Here is a 21954-nt window from a genome sequence, read left to right on the forward strand (position 1 = left end):
ACACTGTAAGATGTCAATAATTAACATTACATTGTTGTCACGGGCTTAGTTAGTTGTTTTTTTTGGACAATGCACACAAAGGAGTAAGACGGGAGGTAAACAACCCATTCATAATAAAACAACATGCTGCTCCGCACAACACCGTTCGTGATCGCATCAAGACGGTGCACCCGAGCCCTTCACCCCACCCTAAACCCCTCCCTCCCATCGCTCCATCCCTCCATCCCTCCCATCCCTCGTAGATAGGAGGGGGTGGGGGCGGAGGAGGAGGGGGGAGTTTGCCTGAGGCGCAGTCCGCTGAACACTCAGCGTGGTTTCGTTTGGGGAGCAGCAACAAGAGAAGACTTCCCGGGGACGCACAGGAGTATCTGACCTGCACCCGCGGCCGACTTGTTTCACCGCCTTTTGCAACAACAGACAAACAGACAGACAGACAAACAGACAAACAAACAAACAAACGCACAAGACGGAGAGATCCTTCCTCGTCGCAGAAGTCGCGGTGGAAGCTCGGGTCAGTGGGAAGGTGGCAGCGCACGGACTGCGGTCTCTCGGAGGGAGCTTCATACATTTGGGTCCCGAAGAAGAGGAAGGAGACGAAAAAGAAGAAGGAGAAGAGACGCGAAGCGGGGCGAAGAGAAGAAGACAAGACAGTCCAAGTGAAAGCGAGAAGAGAGCCCGCCTCAGCATGAATAATAGCAAAAGCGAGAAGGAGATCGAGCAGAGTGAATTCACCAACCACGAAGAGGAGGTAGGTGCCCCGGTCTGCGCCCACCTGCCGCCCCGCGGCGCCCGTCCGGGTCCCACCGTTTAAACACGGCGTCTCCTGCTCAGCGATCGAGAGGAGAACCACGAGCGTCCCAAACGACGTCTCCTCCAGATGTTTAGCGTTTAAAAAAAAAAAAAAAAAAAAGACAATGGAAAAAGTTGCTGTTATATCATTAGATGTTTTACGTCATCACACAGCATGCGTATCCTATCCTGTTTCACTTTTTATATATTTTAATATTCATCTTTCATGTGTTCTCCGTAGCAGTGCGTCTTTCCTCGTTCAGCCCCACACGGTCCCGTACGAGTCAGGAGCGCGGCGGGACCTGATCATAGATTAATCAGTAATAACAAGTTCCCAATTAACGCACTACATCGCACACGATGTTACCTGAAAACCGACTAAAGTGCGGGATGGTAGAGGTAGACTTGGCCCAGCCTTGAAAAGCACCAGTGAGAGAGGGGGGGGGGGGGGTTTCCAGTGCCAGGGTGGGAATTAGTTTTTCACTGAAGCTGAGGGAGCAAGCGAAGTTCAGACAACTGCTGCTGCAACATGTACGCAATACGGCTTTGCAGCTCCGGACCCACCGCCTTTAACAGTGATGCAGGAGCACAGCCTCTCTATCGATGTGACTCACTGACATCTTCACACGGCAGACAAATAGAAATTTTGGGGGGAAATAAACATGTGAGGTAATCCTCTCAGTGCCCGGTGGGAATGTGTTTTTCCGTATAGTTCAACATTGCACAATCTGGATTCACGATGCCTCTTTAAATCTGTGGGAATAAAATGGTAGTGTTGCTTTGTGCTTGTGGCGATTTTCTTTGGCACAGAAGTATCTCTATCCGGTGGACGGAGTTGTTATTTCAGAGCCACCCTGCATCCCCTTGCCAAGTGACGTAAGAAAGGTATATCGGATTATATCCGATTTTTTCTCTTGGAGAAATTTGATTAAGGCTCAGTGGGCTGTTCGTCACTTTGTAACTGAATATCCAAACATACGCAGCCCTGCTTAATACCATATTTGGTCCACTGATGAGGTTACCATGGATGCGGGGAGTTGCCGTAGCACCATGAGGCACCGACTAGAGACTGACTTCTTGGAAACCTGATGGAGACTTTCAGTTTGTTCACCTCGTGACCTTATGTACTCGGTACGGTGCTGCAGCAGAGGTACTTCACAGCCCAAATACTGTGTGCGCCAGCACTCCAAGGCAGGGCTATAACTGATGGTTATTGTCAACATAGATCAAGGAGTACTCGTGTACATTGTCAGGGAGCTTTACATTTAAATCTATAAAAGGCTGACATGATATGAGGGTGGAAAGTTCACAGGTGCTCAGGTGTAAGTCGTATAACAGAGCAAAACAGAAAATAGTCACATTTTTCAATCTTTGAGCTGCATTTTGCAGAATAAATGACTTAAATGGTTTAGAGATTTTCAGTTTAGCACTAAGCATTGGTGTTATTGATAGGAGATAGTTCCAACCAAACCGTACAAAACATTTCACATAATGACATTGGACAGCTGTGATTTAGATCCATTAATGGAATAGTCGATCGCTATTGATAACAGTTTCTCACTGGATTCCTTTTTTGTGACCTTAGATATACCAAGCAGTTAGTCGGGGAAAAAAAATGAGATTAGTGGTGAAATAATCATTTGTTGGTCCAGCTCTACTTTCCCCCGATAAACACGTCTCCGGACTAAAATCGCTGTGATGACCGATGTGCCGGAGCACCGGACGGCAGCCGTCCCTCAAATTGAGTGAAAGGCAGACAGCGAGGCAGCGAGAGCGAAGGCCCGAGGAGTCTTAATGGAGGGGGAAATGTTTGGAAGCCGTCCAGACAGGCTGGGGACTTAAATGTACCCGGTCGAATTAACGTAAGGTCAGACGGCACCACTTTATCTTCTGTGTAGCGTTGTGCGCTGCATGCAGAGAAGGTTCGGGGGAGTGGTGGGGGGGGGGGGGGGGGGGGTACTGTACCACGCACACACACACACGGTCACAAGCGAGCAGACGTGGCGAGGTGCTGTGACGCACACACACACACAGACACACACACACATGCACAGACACATGCACACACATGCACGTGGTGTGCATATTTAGAGAAAAAAGCACTCCCACTAAGAATAATGTGAATAATCTGCGAGTGTGACTTGCATCTTTCCCTTGTGATTCATGAACATCGGAGTTTAGTCATTCTGGTCACAGAAGCGGAGCTGAGCACACGAACAATAGACCTGCTTCATGGGTGATCAGTTTCTAATTTGACATTTTCAACCGAATTCAGAATGCCGAGCGACTCGGTGCGCAGCGACACTAGAGGAACCACGACCTCTGACCCCGCGAGAGCCAAAGTTTAACGGCCCCCGGGCCGGTGTGACTCTCACACGCTGAACGCCGCTGGCGTCCCCCCTCCTCCCTCCTCACCCACTCGATAGATCACTGATTCGCACCAAGTAAAAAAACGCCGTCGTCGGTGCTTAGTGTTTATCTGGGCGAGAGACCAGCGCTCACCAAACATGGGCCCGCTGCAGACGAGGTATGCAGGTTTCCAGCCCCGGCGGCATCTAATCTCTCGGGCCGTGGCTTTAGACGGAGCTCTTATTATCAGGCGTTGCGGGACGCTGTCACGTACCGCCGCACTCAGCGGCCGCCCGAGCGGCCGAGGTGATACGCCGTCTCTCACGGACATCGAGAGATACGTTCCGCAGCAGCTGATGTTTTCCAGGCCTTGTATGGACAAGAGACCCCCGCAGGGCCTCTTCGGTGTAGACTTGAACAGTGGGATGGTTTAACAGAGCAATTGCGGTTTGTTTTTCGTAGGATGCTTTTGTTTGTTTTGGGGAATGTTTGTTTGATATTGAGTGTGGTAAATGGGGGGAACAATTCCAGACGCAGGAAGGAGCACATGCAGCGAGGGAATAAACCCAGTTCACGAAAGGTTAATCATATCAAGTCGTATCAAAAATGATCAGCAGATTGAGCAATGTAGATAATGAATCTATTGATCAATACTCTTTTAAGCAGAAATATGTAATATTTAACAAACATCTTTTGCTTATGGACTCCCGCACATAGATCAATTATGTATAATTAGTCAAATTAACTTATTTGTTCCAGGCCCCATTTTAATTATTAGTTCATCATTTTAAGTTCATTATCAAGAAAATTGCCCAAAAGCTTTGCTCTTTACAGTTTGGTCGGCACTGCAAACCATCATTTCTTTACTTCTGATTATTGTTAGGCCTGTTTTGTGTTAATGAATAGAAGTAGGAGGTGAAGCACAGGCCGCGGGTGCATGGAATGTATCAGAGCTAACCCAGTCACCCGCCTAAGCTTGACCTCTGGCTTCTTCTCTATCCATTGCCCCCGAGCTAACTGGTGTTTATTTAAGATCTGCCCGGCCTCCTCAGCCCTGGAGGTCCACTGACAAACCACACCTGATTTGTGTGACAAATGAGTGGACACAGAGTGTCTCTCCTGGAAGTAACCGTCAAACACAGCGGCGGTTTGAACTCTGTTGATTCTAGTTCTGGCCGACCATAAACGTGTAAGTGGATCTTTACAAGCGCCCCAAAGAGAAACAGAATATCACTCAAGCGGAGTTCAGCAAATGCGCCGAATCTCCCTCGGGTGTAATTGGGTTTTGCTTTGCCTGCTCCGGGTATCCACCGGGTTCCTCTTCAAATAGCAGGTCATGCGGCCGCCGTGACCTTTTCCATGGAGACACGTAGGTGGGGAGAGGTGCTCTGCGGGAGGAGCGCGGCTGGCCGGCGTGACCGCGGCGTGGGCGTGTGTGTGCGGTCCGTATTCGAGCATGTATCTACGAAAAGGGCACGCAGATATGTTAACGCTCCGTGACATGAAACGTTATCGGAGGGCAGCTCAGAGGGTAAGGTGGCCATGATGGGGCGACAGCTACAACATAGGATGAATGTCACGTATCGCTGAAGACAGGGTTTGACTTTCTAGAGTCAAATAAAGTAAAAATGACAACAAAAAAATGATATATTTGATGTACCCCGTAACAACAGGCTCGCCCAAACCGTTAAAAACCCTGCTGCGTCTGCCCGTCTGATAGGTGGGAGTTTATTTATAAAAGCACAACGGGAATTGTCATCTTATCTTAGCCATTTGTCAGCTGCGCGACAAGAGGTATTTGAAAAGACAACAACAAGGCTTAGCGTCAGGAGCGGCTGGCGAAGGGTCCCGCGAGACACAAAGAAAAGAGAAGACTGAGAGATATGAAGAATTCAAATGTATTCAAAAATAATTCAAATGTAAGTATATATATACACACACACGCACGGCTATATATAAACGATCAAAACTGACCGAGAGTGAGGAGCGACGCCCTTTTATGCGGCGCCGCTTCCCTTCAAAGGCCTTGCTTGTCACCGTCTGAATTTGCTTTTTTAAATTAATGAAACGCGACGCCAGAGGTGTGAGAAGTGCGGGTTCCTGCCTAGACAGCGGCGGCCATCTTGCCTCGCTTTGTCACACCGTATTTATGTTCGTGGTCTGTCACCTCCACTTTGATATTGCTCTCAACATCCGCTTTACAGCCCCCCCCGCCCCCCCGATTCTCTCAAACCTTTCAGTCGATACTTCTCTGATTCATCTAATTTATTTTCGCTACGCCCGCACCACCACCGCCCCCCCCCATCCGTCCTCCTCACTCTCCCTTTCTACACTTTTATCTCCTTTCCTCTCAGTTTCCCTCCCTCCTTCCCTTCGTCTGTTCCACCCTTTTTCTCCCCTCTCTTTATCTTGTTCTCGAGCCAATTCCTCCCTCTTTCCGTCGGCCTCCGGTGCTGTTTGTGACTTACCCCCCCCCTCCCCCCTCTCACCCTCTCTTTCTCTCTATCGCTCGGCAGAGTCCGAGACATACTGCTTATCCCCCTTATCGCCCCATACGTTGAAAGCGTGTCCCTGCGATCGCCGAACAGAACAGAAGGACCGTTTATGGTCACGGGAAGAGCCCTAAAGAGAAGGGTGAGCAAGGCAGAACGGCAACAAGGAGAAACTTGTCCAAACCGACTATCCAACCGTGAGCGAGGTCAAAGCGCTGAAGATTAGCTTGGAGAGGTGGGAAAAATCGAATCGAGTAATGGTTGGCGAATAGGCCGCGGTGGATTAGTACGTGAAACGCTCCGACTAGGTCTGATGTTTCCCACTGTTGGTTTTCACGATATACTTTTCCAGGAAAAGACTAACTTTTCTCTTTTTTTGTTAATCCACTTTAGAGGAAGTGGGAATTCATAGTGATGTGACAATGACATTTCCTGACATTCTTTCGTTGCTGCCCTTGATTGGCTAAGCTCACTGTGCAAAACCATCTGGTGGTACAGCTGGTTTCTATTTTTATCATCAATTAGTTGGCTTAAGTATTCTTTACGGTAAAATAATGTTAAAATGGTCTGATTACAGCCTCATGTATGTGAATATCTTAAGGTTTCTTTACTCTTCTGGGACAGTAAACTGGATATGTTTGAGTTGAGGACTCACACAGATGTCCTCTTTTGGGAAACACCGATCAACATATTTGACCCTTTCACAGACCAAACAACTGATCAATTATTTGAGAAAATAATTTACACACGAAATTACATTGATACCCTTAAAGGAAAGACTATCCAACTTTGTTTGTGTGACCTGGTCTTGGCTAATGTAAGTAATTCCTAATATTATACGTCTCCTGTAAATTGTTATTTGGGGTTTGGAATACTCATTGGACTACAAAAACAAAAAGTATGAACGGAATGAAAACGTGATAGATTTATTTGGTCGGATTCTTAAGTGCTGTCGCCGATAAACAAAGGAACAGCTGCACTGTCGCGCAAAGACAACTCTTTGGCAGTTGGCTTACATTTCTTCGTGGAGACTTAGAGGAGGTCTGAGTATCTGTTGTTTTTGTCTCCACTTGCACGGGACACTTGAACCCTCTGCCCACCCAACCTCAAAAAACCAAACAGCTCGACGTGTCCACATGGCCAGGCGGCAACAAAGGGAGTCCAGGAAAAGGCCGACTCGGACTTGGTCGATTGGTTTGCGTTAATGAGAGCCTTCGGCATGTGAAGCGCCAGATGAGAGGAGGTGAAGATTTCCGATGAACTCCGAGCTGTCAGTCGAGGAGTCGAGCTGACGTGCGGCCGACGGGAATCTACGAAGGGGCCCCTTCTCCCCTCCAATGCGCGCTCAAACGACACCTCACCGGGTTTTCTTTTTCACGCTGAGTTGGAAAACGGCTGCTACGAAAGAGCGAGCACGTGGGCCATTAAGACACAGCGGGGGTTGTTTTCCAGGTTAGATTTTGAAACTGTAATGGCGAGGGGAAGGAAAGAGCAAGGGGCCGGGAAAATTGTAGTAAAGTGGACGCTTACTTGCTTTTCCTAGGTCATTTGTCTTAAATGTCCTTTAAAGGTTAACCTGTTGGAACATTCACAGGCCCTCACCGAGCTGTAACGGTTGGTCGAAAGCACTTGCGGGAGTAAGAGGGGGGGAGAGAGAAACAGAGAAACTCTCTCTCGGAGTTCACTTTGTGGCGTTCAGAGTTCACTCGACCTCGCGGTTGACCCGCGACCGACACAGCAACCCAGGGCCCCAACCTGCGCCCTGTGACCCCGAACGTGAAACTTTACCCGTCAGACCCGGGCGATCAGCGGACGGACAGAGTCATCTATTTATGGTCGCCTGACACCTCTCGGGGCCTGCAGACCGTCACTCTTCACGTTCTCCGGCACACGGGATGAAGCGGTGAAAAAAAAAAAAAACCCAGACTTGTGAGGATGACGGAGTACGATGTCAACGCGGAGCAGTGACAACTCGGCTAGCAGAAGAATAGTGCGAGTCTCTCAGCCAGACTGTCTTCGACGAGGCGCGCGCTCAGCCGACGCGAGAGCTCAACTTATGCCCCGCGGGCTTATGGGTAGATAGAGCTTGGTCACAGCGAGGGGGACCTGTGCGCGGATTTGAAAGCAGCCAGAGAGGGTTTTCCAATGGAGAAGTTGATCCGAGCTTTGGGTTCGTACGCGGGTAATGGCGTGAACACGCTCGCTCCACAAAGGGCTACTGTACCGTCTCTTTGGAGGCTTCAAGGTTAGAGCCGGTGTCCTGTCACATCTGGCTCAAAGGAACCTGTATCTATTAACTCGGCTGTGAAATACACACTCGCGCGCAAAAAGGGAGGGAGAAACACGCGGTAATCATCTCCCGTCGCACCAAGGTCGCGTCCCTCGTTTCAGCCAGAACGAGCGGTCAAAAAAGCACTCAATTAAAGTCGGAGCAAATATCTGAGAAAGTCACCGAGTGCGGCAGAATGTAATGAGGCAATAGGTGCAACGCGTCTTATAAGTCCACGACGCAGGCTGAATGGAAACGACACGCGAGGAGGGAAGTTGCAAGGTCATTTAATTAGACATATCGAGCAGGTTTCTTGATGGTTGTCAAATTGCATCCTGTGCTTGGGTTATTGAGTCAATTTTGGCTCCTTTAATTAAAGCTTCATCACGTTTGATAGCGGAACGAGGGTTTTGGTGGAAGGTCTGGGTTTAAGTAAGCTTTGCATTTTTATTAGTTGGGCCAGAAAAAAAAAGAAATTATTGAGCTAAAATGGCTCTTACTTTTGGCCTTTTTTAGCCATTGTTTCTATTGGTGATGGTAATATGTTAAAAAAATGAATTCCTGACATTTCACACAAGCAGTTAGACAATCGTCATTTTTCTTCCAGGTCAGCCCGACGCATTTGGAGGTGATTACCAAGGGGAACCATAAAATTATTATGCAAATTGTTTCGTTGTCACCACCCAGACCGACTTCCTGCTTTGACCTCATGTACATGTCACCCGGGGATTAGTGCACGTTCCTTTGACTTCCAAAGGAAGTGGTTTTGAAAACCCGGCTGGACTGTTTGTTTTCTTATGATAGTCGGAAAGATTGTGTTTCTTGCCAAGATGGAATAGCAATGTCATTGTGTCCCCAGTGGGGAAAAAATGATTGGTTGATTATTTTATTAGCTGATTGTGAGAAAATATTCAACATTAATAGCAGAAACTATTCTCTGGTTACAGTTTCTTCAATGTGAACTTTTCTCAGTCTTCTATGTTATTGATATTTTAGGGTTTTGAACTGTTGGATGGATAAAAACCAGGACTTTGATACGTCAAAAGGGATTAATTGAGATAATAATTAATAAATAAGTGCTGATAAAAACACATCGATTCCCAAATCTCATAAATTACTCTTGTGAGTACAATATTGAAAAAAGCAGCTCTAGAAACAGTTTTGATCAATCACCAATAATGCCTCACAGAGCCCTCGCCCCTCCCTCCTCCAGCCCGGGGAGGGGGGTGAGGGGCAGCAGCAAACCCTTTAAGGTGCGACGATAGAGTATCAATAAGGCGATGACCTCATGCTCGGCTCGTGGAGTCGAGAATCACTGATTAGGGGTGCATTGATCCCATGGGACTTGCTGCAGAAGTGGCCTTAATAGGATGTGATGTCTTTCGGCCCGGGGCTCCAAACGCCGCTGTACCCTGCGAAGGCGTTGCCAGGGAACTGCGCTGGTACGCCCGGCTGTGAGGTGCTCAGCTGGCCTGGCGGTAGGTAGCGGCTGCTGTTTTTGATAGAAGCCTTCCCTTCGTGCTAGCATGTGAGCACGCCATAAATGGTCAATGATTCAAAGGCCCACAGCGGGCCACCCAGCACTATGGAAATGTAGGTATGTGACTCACCGGGAACCAATAAAACAACGCTTCTAAAACCCAATAAAGAGGCGGCACAGGGTGCATCTTTGCTTTTCTTCTTCTTTTCCTTTTTTCACGAATCGGGCGGAATCGGCTCAACCTCCTCCTGCTCGACCTTGGGTTTACTACGTCGTGACACTTTGATGTTCCACTTTAGATGGTCGCAAAGAGTTTACGACCACCCCTTTTTTTTAAATCCTGGAGGCAAACGTAAACAAAGAGCGATACCCGTGATCAGCAGCAGATGTGTGCGGGAGGGCGGCGTCGACGCACACGTCTGCGAATCACTCAATTCACACACAACGCGGCCGATCATATATCACAACAGCTGACGTCAGGGAGTCTCAGGAAAGAGGCTCGACGCAGCCAAGAATGTACCATTGTTCTCTGTGTGGAAGACTTGTTGTTGTGTGTGTGTGTGCGTTTGTCCGGACCCGTGCGGCACACACAGCTCTCAGGTTTCTTTTGGCCTGGTGACCGGATAGGAGTTAGAATCAAATATGGGATCTCGGATACTTTGGCGAGGGAGGGAGAGCTGGACGGTGGAATTTGATTGAGATGTGCGCCAACTCTCTGTTTAAGGGTACAATTTGAGGAAGTGCTGCAATCTGCATGATTATAATCTAAATACCCTGTTTTGTATTATTTGAAAAAGTCAGGGCCAAAACATTTACACAATTGTCATTTTGTGCTCATGTGCAGCTTCAAGTCCTTATGAGACATTCCAAACCTTCAGTTTTAGGCCCTTTAACTTCCTCATTCCGAAAACCATTTTGAATTTTTTTTCAATTTTTCTACTTTCTTCGGGGGAAAAATAAGCGCTTAATCAAGTAGTAGACAGGCTCAATCGAGTCAAGTTAAGGGCGATCACTTTTTCATGTGCTCGCCCAAACGATAGACCAGAGTTTTGAAGGGTAATGCCTTTGTGTGTGTGTGTGTGAATTAGTTGTCTACGGCGAATAACAACCTTAGTGATTTCATGACGTCTTCTGTTTCCACTGCCACGCCGTCTGATTTATCCCCCTAAGTGCTGCCCTCGCATGGCGTCCGACTGACACTCTTTGTTCCCGTGTATCTCCATATAAGGAGACCCTCTGAAAGAGTTCCTTTAAACAGACGTGCCAGAGACAGAGGCCAGTGACAGCCCCGCAGGGTTCAACTCGACTCAGATAAGATAAGAGCGAAGGTGAGAAAGTCGCCGAGGTGAGACGTTGCAGCGGGATGGCCCGGTTTGGCACTCGCCAGCCATCGCCGACCCCCCCTCCCCCCCCAGTTGCCAAGCTCCTTTGTTTGTGCGTTGCTCCGCCTTAGGCATCAGTGGTGCCTATCAGGTTTCACGAGGGCATGAGTTGTAGTGTTAGTTCAGCAGTTTCTTTGTCCTCGGGAGTTGTGAATCCGCTACCTAATGAATGTGGGAGCGGTGCATCCACGCCGCGTAAAAGCATTCCTGTAGCTCCATTCGCCATTCGGCCTTGAATAGAATCGGAATATTGAATAAATAATTCAATTACACACTGAAGTCCACTATCACATTATTGATGCGGGTGTGTCTAGGGTGGAGCTGTTGGCCGTCGGTTTGATGCTCACGGTCTATTGTTTCACTCTCCCGTGCCCATAAGCAATTTCTTCTACCGAACCGAATTTAATTAGGTGATCACCTATGAGGTGCTATTAGTGCCTAATAATGATTTAATGAAAGTGTCAAAAATGGTGTAATGTTTTCTTGGTCAGACATTTTTGGTCATTTTAGTTCTTCAAAGCTTCAGAGAGGTTGAATGCACATGCTTTCGTGTTAATAGCACCCAGATGTTGTAGCTTATTTTTAGAAATACCCGAATTAACAACCACACTGACCCGCTTCAGTTCAGACACATTTACAAGTGGTTTCGTTCTGTTCATTCGCCTCCGAGATCGTCGTTGGCCTTGACAGGACCTCTCAACACCTGAGCGAGTTCTGTAGTGCTGCGATGTGTCCGTGTTTACTTAATGTAGCAATTGGTGCTACCTGTCTGCAAATATGTGTTGAAAGAACTACTGCACACAAGCTTGTTTCAGACACGGCAGCCCGATAGTCTTATTTCACGTATCGTTGCTACTTCTCTGTGTTCAGATTAAACAAACAAGCTGATGACCATTTTTAAAAGGTGCTTGTTACCCCAGGACGGAGTCGAGCTAGTGGTTTCCCTATTCTCTATTTTTTTGCTAAGCTAACTGCCTGCAATCTTCATGCTTACTCCTTCCTTTTTAAATATTAACACCCTTTTTGGGGAAGCAGAGTCTTCATTTAACCTTTTTAGAATTGCAGGCCTTCCGATATATGTTGCTCAAATAAATTCTAGTACACAGTGATTTAGTTGTTCTCTCGTACACCAAATTTTATCCCTTTTCTGAGCACATGAAGTATGACAGAGGAGCTCATCTTCAAGTGTTTCCTCTTTGAGGGTCGACTTTGAGGTGGAAAACAGAAGTAAACACTGAAAAAGTAAGTTTTACCATCGAAAACGGCTGTCGTGTTTCCCACCTCACCTACTCCATAAGGCACGGACCACCGCCGCTACATTTTCCCTTTAGACTCTCCTCGCGAGCGTAAACATTGCAATTCCCCCGCAATGCCAACTTAAGTTGCGAGTTGAAAAGTTCAAATGTAAAACAGAGGCCAGCGCTGCGAGGGGAGGGTTGCCGTAAAACGCATCAAGGCCGTAGATCACACAGGAGAATACAATGTACTCACTGTAGAAAAGGTGTGTGCGCCTGATTGAGTGTTTGCAAGGCTGAAAGACGTCCCTATCAGTATTGCGAAAGTCTGTCTTTTAGTGAAAGAACTGTTTCTCTCGGGTCCTGTGTCATTCTCCCCCTCAGCTTAGTTACAGTCAAGTGCTGTAAAGCTATTTGTAACCAGTGGAAGTTAATGAAAAATACGTGATCTCTTTCTTGTCTTCCCCAGGTCCGAACGCTATTTGTCAGCGGGCTTCCACTGGATATTAAGCCGCGGGAGCTCTATCTCCTGTTCAGACCATTTAAGGTATGTTTGTATGTTTTAAACGGCGGGGCTGCGGCTATTCTTAGCAGCTTTTCTTTCCAGCAGTCAATGGGACCTCCATTAATGGTGATGAAATAAGCGGCAATGGAAAACTCTCCCGCGAGGTTCGAGTGTCGGTGTTCCGAAAGCCGAGGTTCAATCACATCTTGATCCGCCGGCGTGTGTCTCATGGAAAATTGGCCTACCGCCTGCGATGCAAAAACAAACCTGTTTGCTTCACCTCAGACACCTGACGTTGTCAGGAGCACAAAGGGCCCTAGAGTTTGGTTCTAGTGACTGCACGTAGAAGCTCCTTGTGATGCGGTTGGAGTGAATAACGCCACGCTGGCTCTGCACCTAATCTCTGGCAGACGCTGCCCACGCTGCTCCGAGCAAAGGCTTTTTATCGTGTGCGCAGTAAATCTTTGATTTTGTCAGGTTAGACGCAACGTCTGGTGCATATGGTTTTCATAAGGGCTCTTTAACTCCTAAAAACCATTCATCTAGTCAGCGGTGACACAATAAAGACGTTTCACTCGATGGATGTGGAGCTCAGTTTGTCACGAGCAGAATGTGTATCCGCATCACCTTCGGGCCGTTGTCTTCCTTCTCCTTCTTGACGTCTTCTGTGTTTGTTTCAGGGCTACGAAGGCTCCTTGATAAAGCTCACTTCTAAACAGGTAGGCCTGAAAGACTCGCTGACAACACAAACATCCCTCTCTCATCACGCTGTTACTGTTTGCATTGCTCATCCTCACCTTCCGTTCTTTTTTCCTTCGTTCTTCCTCTTGTGTGGTTTCATCTTGTTGGAGTAGGACAGATTGGCCTCCGTCGCTTGGAGGACGGGAGGTGAAAAAGTCGCCTTTGGCGGTCGGGTGGTACGCTTGTAGACAGTCAGCTCCGGTGGGACTGGGAGGGAGACGGGAAAAGAATTTTCAAGTGCCAAAAGCGAGTGTTCTGACTCGCGGCCGAGTTTTGGCCTCTAGGGGCGCCGGACTGAAAATGAGCTCTGCTGACAGGTGTCCACATCGAGAGTTAAGCGATTTAGCGTGATGTCAGTGTGCTTAGTACCACATTGCGCCGTGGCGCGGTCATTAGGGGGGATTTATGGCTATTTTTAATCGAATGTGCGGACTATAATACCGCTGAACTGAGAACAAAGGAAAAATGTTTTTTTCCCCACTATTGAAATAGAGTAAGACCCCGTTGCATGAGTTTCCCTTTTTTTTTGGTTTCATTGTGCTTGCATAATTTAAAAATCTTTCATACATTTGTTTGTTTGTTATCATTCATTAGTCTTCTATACTATAACTATTCATGTTTTGTTTATTGTTTTTTATCCTCATAGTATTTTGCTTAAAAAAAAGCACACTGAACACTCCCTGAAATCCTGAATCTTTGAATGATCAGGGACTCGTTGGCTGCGAGACCTTCCCTCAACCTCCTGCTTTCCAAATTCCACAATGTAGAAAGTGTGCAGGTTTTATTAGTTTTGGCTGTTTAATGACTAAATGAGACGCTCTTTTGCTGCACTTTGCCCCCCCCACACCCGGCTCCCCCCTCTGTGCCTCCCCACCTTGCCTCGTGCTATCACAATGGCCATCTTCCACTTGACTGACGTCAAGTTGCTTAAGTTCAAGTGTGGCAAAGCGGTGCGCGACATTCCTCGGGCCTGATCTCAGTTTTGAGCGACGCCTCCCGACCGGCGCCGATGACAGCGCGGACGTAAACTGCCGACCGGTCCGAGAACACACAGCCATCTCCATATATAGCAAGAGCCACATCTCAGGCGCTTTCTATTTATATTCCTGTTACGCTTCCTCCTCCTGACGTCTTCCTTTAGTCTGTCTTTCTTTCTTTTTTTCCTCATCTCTCTACTTTTTTCTTCTTTTTTTCTCAGCTTTCTCTACTTCAAAATTCCCATAACCCGAGACGGCTTTTCCGGATCATGCGCGGTTGTGCGACCCCATGGGAGCAACATGTTTAGAGATTTTATCCCCTCCCCCTCGCCTCCTCTCAGCATCCCCATCCACACACGATATGCATTGCATTCTTTGTTCGTAGCTGCAACGGAGGTCTGAAATCTGACACCCGAACTGGCATCACGGTGTGTTTTTTTGTTTTTTTTCCTCACCTTTACTATTGCGGGCCCGGCCTCTGCAGTGATGTCACCAGAATACAGAACAAGCACGGGGCAAACAGATGTACGCCGTGTTTTTCAACTGACAGGCCCAAAAAAAAAATGTTTCTACCTCTCGCTTTATTCTCACCTTCAACCTCTAAATTCTCAGTCTCAAGGTCCCCCCCTTCACCCCCCCCCACACACACACACACAAATTCATCTTATTTTCTAGCTCTTCTTTCAGCTTTGACCCCCCCCTCTCTGCCTCTCTCACACTCACTCACGCACTTTCTTGCTCTCACGTTGCCCGTATTTGGGCATATGGGAGCTGAATGATGGACTCTCCTTGTACAATGTTAGCGGCCAGCCTCAACCCCCCCCCCCCCGCCTCTCTCTTTCTCTCTCTCTCTCTGTTGCCACGGTTTCATAAACAGGATGAGAGAGAGAGAGAGAGAGAGAGAGACACAGGGGGTTGGGTAGGATATAAAAAAATAATAAATAAGAAAAAGAAAAAGAAAAACATGTCCATGTCACTCAGGCAGAAATGCCGACTCAGTTTTCCTGCCTTAAACCATGTTTCTTTCTTTTGTTCTGTCTTCTTGTCTCCCCAGCCGGTGGGGTTTGTCAGCTTTGACAGTCGATCAGAGGCGGAGGCTGCTAAGAATGCCTTGAACGTAAGTGTCATGCCCTCCTCGCGCTCCAGCTCGGCGCAGGCCTATCTTGTGATGACTTGAAATTGCCTCTCTCTCTCTCTCTCTCTCTCTCTCTCTCTCTCTCTCTCTCTCTCTCTCTCTCTCTCTGCCCGCTGTGCAAATGCATCTGGTAATCGGGGAAATCCGGACGTTCCTGCCTTTTGCCCATCACGTGCAGAAAGGCAGAAACGGCGGTGGAGAACCAACATCTCGTGGCAGCTCCCAAGTGTTACGGGTCGAGCAAATACAGGCTATTTTTCTTAAAGCTTTGCTGTAGATGCTGCAAGGTCGGGAGGACCATTAGCTTCTTCTTCTTCATATACATAGCATTTATTGATCCAGGGTTTAATCTTAATCTGACTTATTTCAGAATGTAGCTCAGTAGAAAAGCCTCGACGAGGCAGAATGTGGAAGAGAGTCCGTCCTCACAGGGTTTTACTCCGCTCTGTTGAAACAAAGCACAGACAGACAGTAATGAACACCAGCTCTCACACTACTTTATTTTCCCACAAAAAAACAACAAGATTTATCGTTTATCGTCTAGCTAAAGTGCAACCGTGACAACGCGGTAGAGTCTAGTCAACTTTCAGTGAGTTTTTTTGGAGCGCGTCAAAGGCAAAGCAGGGACTTGAAGGAAGTCTAAAAAATGATCATCCTATTACGAGCCAACAATAGTCAGACTGTTTCCACTGAATCGCTCAGCGAGTGCTGAGAATTGAACAGTGCTCTTGTTTTTCGGGGGAAAGCTGCGTCCCGGGGGGTCATATGGAGATAAGCCAACATCTATCTGCATATTGAAATGTGTAAAAGACGCAGGGAAGGAACGGGACTTGTTTCCTGTCAAAGCAGGACCGGCATCTTTTATACAAACGACTTGATTCCTCCCAACGACACCTGTGCGACGACTGCCCTCGTCGCCGAAAACGAAGCCCGCAGAGGCGCTTAAGACGCCCTAAGACCCATTTTAAGGTAGAGATCCGAGATGCGCTCAGGCCTCATTAAACCCGTGTACCTTATTATACCTCTGTAGCCTCGACCGGCAGAAGCCCGGAGCGCACTGAGCCAAGGCAATCCCAGTTAATTCCCTCCCCTTCATGGGAAGAGTCATCCCCTCGCTTGTTTCTGCTCAGCGTTGCCCGAGCCTGCAGGGACAAGCCGAGAAAACCCGCCTCTCTCTCTGGCTCTTTAGCTGCGGGGAACTTCGCTCTCGTTCGCGTTGAATTGGACCGTCCGTGCTTTTATTATGTGTTTCAACTACACACAATCTAATAAGGTGAATTAGAGGCGGGCTCATAGTTGCTGGTGGAGTCCTTGCAAGCCTGGCTGCTTCCAGAGCGGGCCGAACAAATGGTTCCTTTGTGCGTGGATGAAGAAGAACCTTTTGTTTATGTCACTTTTTCTAAGAAAAATGATTTGGACCGCCGCACATGTGGGGATCAGCTGGCAAGGGAGGGAGAGCAACCGAGCAACCGTTGCTTGGCTTGTCACGCTGGTATATATCTAAAGGCTTTTAGCAGTGGCATCTCAAGAATTTGGCAGAATTGGTTGGCAGAAATGTTTGGGGCGGTGATGCTGGCGATATGTCACGGCGATAGGCGGATTTGATAACATGAGATTAAGTTACAGCTACAGGGTTCAGCGGGGAGGGAAGAAGGAGGGCGTCGTGGCCTTGAGTCATCAAGTTTGGATTTTTTTTAAAGTGGGCGTTACGTCCTTCCGCAGCAGCGAGCTTCGGCGTCTCAGCCACCGAAAATGTCTCTTGCGATTTAGACGATACCCTTTGGTTAAGAAATGCTGATAGATGAAACGATGCAACGTGTCATTTCCAGGTATCAGCCAGGTCCCAACGGAGATCTAAAACACAACGAGGCTGAGAGTGAGAGGTCATTAGAACTGTATCCATGTGGTTTGAATTAGGCTGCTTCATCCCTATTCTAAGGCACAAAACTATCAAGTCTAGCAGTCGCTCTCTCTGTCGCATCGCCAATGTTTCATCTTTCTGTTTAAGGAACAGTTTGTTTAATGGAAACTGTTGCTAATTATTCAACAAGCGTCCGCATTGAGTAAGAGATGATGATGAGTTTGAGATTTGTCCAGGAAAACACGGGGTATCCAATAACCAATTGATAGACGTGTTGTTAACCCTTGCAGGAAATTGGTCTCCACACTAACTTTGATCAGCATTTAAAAGCGATAGAATTATTAATAATTATCAAATGTATCAATTGGAATACCAAATAAAATCTGCAATGAACATTTTGCAATTATACTATGATTATAGACCTGACATTAGCTTTTTTGTAAGTTATATAGTAAAAAACATATGTAAAAAAGTCTAATGCTGACTGAGTCCTTATGATAATTCCACTTTTCAATCTACCAGTCCATCTCTTCCTTTCTACTTCAAAGCCGGCTAAGAAACAATATTTATGCTTACACATCTCTTCGTCTGATCTCAGGGGGTCCGGTTTGATCCGGAGATCCCTCAGACCCTTCGGCTGGAGTTCGCCAAAGCCAACACCAAGATGGCCAAGAACAAGCTGGTTGGCACCCCCAACCCCCTCCCCTCCCAGCAGAGCCCCGGGCCGCAGTTCATTAGCCGAGACCCATGTGAGTACTCTGAGCATTTCTCCTCTTTCCTCTTGGTCGGTGTGGACGCTCCCTTTGGCCGTTAGTTGCTGCGGTTGGAGGCGACTGGACAGCTGTTACCCATTATTTGTCATTGGTAGAGAATTTGAGCTTCAGCCGTGACTATCAGGGCAAAATGAAGATTGACTCTGGATTGGATCGAGTGTTTTATCCCTCAAAACACTGACATTTTTGAGAATCGGGTCAATAGCGTTTCTCTCAGTCACCTGTCACCTCGATTGTATCATTCCCGATTCCTGATGATAAAATGTGTGTTTGAAATCTTGTTTGATTACCATTCGACCCCGTCATTACTTCTTGCATTAACGACTCCTAAACCGTTCACGTTCACTGTTAGCCATAGCTCTCATTATTTGGAATCATTGCCTTTGAGTATCAGGTGTGTGTAGAAGATTCAATTGCAGCTCTGTTCACTTAAAAAAAAAAAATCTCCATTTAGTTAAATATTTTCCACAGTGGTCAAGGATTCTGCAAGAATCCACCATTGATTGTTGAACAGGGGGGGCCAGCTGCGGCTGAACATTCCTCCTAAATGACCAGACCACTCTTATCTTGGATCTCTTTTTTTTTGCCAGAGAAAGGGTGTGTACTTAGGGCCTCAGTGGAAAATGGAAGGAAACGATTAATGAAACCGTGACGTAATCACCATGAGACAAATTGCTGTCATTTCCTGATAGGAGATGTTTAAATCAGGCAGTTTTCTGATCATGCTGCGATTAACACTGAGCTCGGGGGAAGAGGCTCCTTCGGATCGGACGGTTATACAATGGCGCTCCCACAAGCTGCTTCTTCTTCTGATTTTGCATTTTAAATGTACGCTTACTCTGCACCACTCTGCGCTGTCACCCAACTCTTCACTTGTGCACCATTTTTCACTTCACATTCAACTCAAGTAACTTGTCACATCTGGGATGGTTTCCTCTCATTTTATCCAGAATGAAGTGTCTTAGATTTAAAGGGAGTGTAATAGACTGTTTGGTAGTCCCTGCCCTCTCTTAGAGAGTTTTGCCAAGCCTGTTAATCTTTCCCTTCTCACCCGGGACATATGCAGCTTTAGAATAATAACAATAGTGACAGATTTACCACTTGAAATAGTTTTGAAATAGTGTGCCTATGATTTCAAGCGGAGAAAAACAACAATTGTCAGAGCTGAAGCTAAATAGATAATCAAGCCAATGTAAGTTTCATGCCTTGGTTATCTCCGACTGATTTAGCAATTTTTCCAGCTGACAGATTTTAAAACAGGAATTGGGGTAAAAAGGATTTGAGATATGCAGTTGATGCTACACGCGAGCTTTTTTGGCAAGATATTGTGCTAGACCCACTGATCATGCTCACGCATCATGTTCATGCAGCCTTAGTAGACACGTAATCTAACGCTACATTAATGAAAGGCGTTGTTTGTGTACTGCAGCTTACAGATAAATAATCCTGATACCATTACTAGCATAAGAAAACATTTCAAACTGTATGTAATAAGAAAAGGCAAAGCTGTGTAGGGTCGCTGGAGTGTATGATGTATGAATCCAATGAAAAGCAGTTTAGAGCTGCCAATAATGCCCCAACTCCACTAGCAGGGTTGCTATTGTAGGTGCTAATGGATGAACATCTCTCTCCAATGTGGCTCAGGCTTGAGCAGACCAGCACATATTTGAATCCATAAGAAATGAGAGGAAGCTTCTTCAGAAAACTCATGCTGCCCTTGTACTCCACCTTCGCAACCACGTTTCACCGCCGTCGCCTCCACGCCGTCTCTTTAGCCACCCACCCGTCCACGGGCCACCCTCCTCACTCCACTCCTCGTCTTCTTCTTCTTTCCACAGATGAGCTCACAGTGCCCGCTCTATATCCCAGCAGCCCAGACGTGTGGGCGTCATACCCGCTGTACCCGGCGGAGCTGTCACCGGCCCTCCCGCCCGCTTTCACCTACCCCTCCTCGCTCCACGCTCAGGTAACCTGCGAACCTGTCCGCTCCTCCTCCACCACCACCACCACCTCCACCACCACCAGCACCACCTCGACCGCCGCCCCTCACTTCTGCCTGAGCCCACCGCCCAGAGCCCTGAAATCTCTCTCTTCTCCATTCCACAGATGTACCTCGGGGCACCACCCAGTCTGTGCATTTTGCACATTTTCTGATTAGTTCTCCAGCTCTTCTGCTGCTGGTTAAATGCGTGTTGTTTTGCAGGCAACGGGGGTAGTTTTGGTTTTGGAGAACTTTTTTTCTCTTACGTCCATGATCATAATCTAATGATATCTTAAAAACTGCCCGTTCTGAAATATCATAGAAGCAGGAATTTGAGACTTTGATTTATCGGTTTATTGATAGAGAAGAAATTGACTTCATAAATATTTGATGTGCATGAGTATAGTCCATTTTTGACCGTTCACTCTAACTCATACCATGTGACTTTATTAATCCCCATCAGCGGCATCATCAGTACAACTAGAAGGTTCACTGGTTTCAAATGTTTGCATTGACTTTTGACCATCACAGACTTCCATCAATCAAATCCCCCCCTTTCCGACCAACAATGTTCTAGTTTATTGAGGCTTTCTAAGCCGCACTGTTCCACTGCGGGTTCAAATAAGAGTTCTTTATTGATCTCTCATGGAGCACGTTTGAAGCTGCCTGACCCTGTTAAGATCTCAGCATTAGATGTACCGTTTCTGAATACTTGTTTGTCGATTGTCTTTTTGAAGCTTGCAATGATTTCTCACTAGTAACAGTCTCTGGGTTATTCACTTCTTTTATCTCTACCAGAGGGTCTATAGATTCCGTACATAGTTAAGATGCTAAGGTGAGTTAGGTATAAAGCCCGCTAGCAAAGACACTAAAGCAGATGATGTCAGAATTTGAAATAAGTGCGAGGTGAATCTGCCCAGTTGGCATAATTCTACATGCGTATACTATGTGAGCTGACAAACACAACGGGAATCTGGCTTTCAAGAAGGGCTCGTGAGTAATGTTCGCATCTCACCACCCTTTCCAACCTTGAGGAGATACGGATGGGAGACATAAATATATGTATAATAAACACTCTTACGGTACACACACACACACACACACACACACACTAATTTGTGGTAACGGGCTCAGCTTTTTATGGCTCCCTGGTTTATCAGCCGTTGTCATCTTTTTTAGCACAGTAATGTAATTGGATTGCTCATACATTTTAGCTGTTTCATGTAACCCATGAAACATGCTTACGTAAAAAAATCCACCGAATGACAAAGATTGACTAAAAAGCTTGATGAGTTTAGGGACTTTTTATGGCAATTAGGCTTATTTGCTTTCTTGTTATACTCTTACGACTCTATGTTAAGCTGAGCCGATTGCTTAGCCTGGAATAAAGATCGTGGAAACTGGGGGAGCTGTGAGATTGTCAGGCCTCGAATTTGCCACCACCCCGTAATACAACTATTGTTTTTTATCCTTTGGAATAAACATAGAAAATAAAAGGAGCTAATTATGCATCTTTACAGGTGCTTGCAGCTGGATTTCGATAGCTTTTGCCGCCAGTCTATGCTAAGCTAGGCTAACCAGCAGCTGGCAATAGCCTTATATTGGTGGGTGGGTGGCGGGAATAACATTTTAAGTGACAGAAAACTATTACTATTACTAAATACTAAATTGAATATTAATTCAACGTTTGTGTAAATGTACGTTGTATAGACTCATATATTTGTATATGTGTGTGTATTCATGTGCGTGTGTTTAGATTCGCTGGCTCCCACCTGCAGATGGAACTCCTCAGGGATGGAAGTCCAGGCAGTTCTGCTGAAGTATGTGTGAGTAACACACACATACACACACACATGCACACGCACACAGACGTACACAAGCGGCTCTAGATTGACCAAGAAGTGTGAGTTGCGCTGTGAAAAACCTTTAGTAAATGTTATGACACTTGATTTAAACAGGCACGGAGGTATTTCTAAACATATGTC

The 21954-nt window shown here is 46.7% G+C and overlaps 1 protein-coding gene across 8 annotated transcripts in view; it reads left to right on the forward strand.

Annotated features, from left to right (window-relative positions):
* The first annotated feature begins 238 nt into the window (after positions 1–238).
* The window catches only part of rbpms (RNA binding protein, mRNA processing factor), a 29400-nt gene continuing 7684 nt past the window's right edge, over positions 239–21954 (forward strand). For 2 of the 8 annotated variants that reach the window (XM_078106223.1, XM_078106225.1), the window contains exons 1-7: positions 250–748; positions 12466–12543; positions 13182–13220; positions 15274–15336; positions 17814–17964; positions 19827–19954; positions 21726–21789. In XM_078106223.1, coding sequence (XP_077962349.1) covers positions 686–748; positions 12466–12543; positions 13182–13220; positions 15274–15336; positions 17814–17964; positions 19827–19954; positions 21726–21788 — 585 coding nt within the window. In that variant the 5' untranslated portion in view covers positions 250–685 and the 3' untranslated portion in view covers position 21789. Of the gene's footprint in view, positions 749–12465; positions 12544–13181; positions 13221–15273; positions 15337–17813; positions 17965–19826; positions 19955–21725; positions 21796–21954 lie in introns of all 8 variants that reach the window. The other 6 variants (XM_078106226.1, XM_078106227.1, XM_078106228.1 and 3 more) reach the window with 4 other exon arrangements.

The sequence above is a fragment of the Gasterosteus aculeatus genome, chromosome 7 (genome assembly GCF_964276395.1).
Source record: "Gasterosteus aculeatus chromosome 7, fGasAcu3.hap1.1, whole genome shotgun sequence".
Classification (NCBI taxonomy): Eukaryota; Metazoa; Chordata; class Actinopteri; order Perciformes; family Gasterosteidae; genus Gasterosteus; species Gasterosteus aculeatus.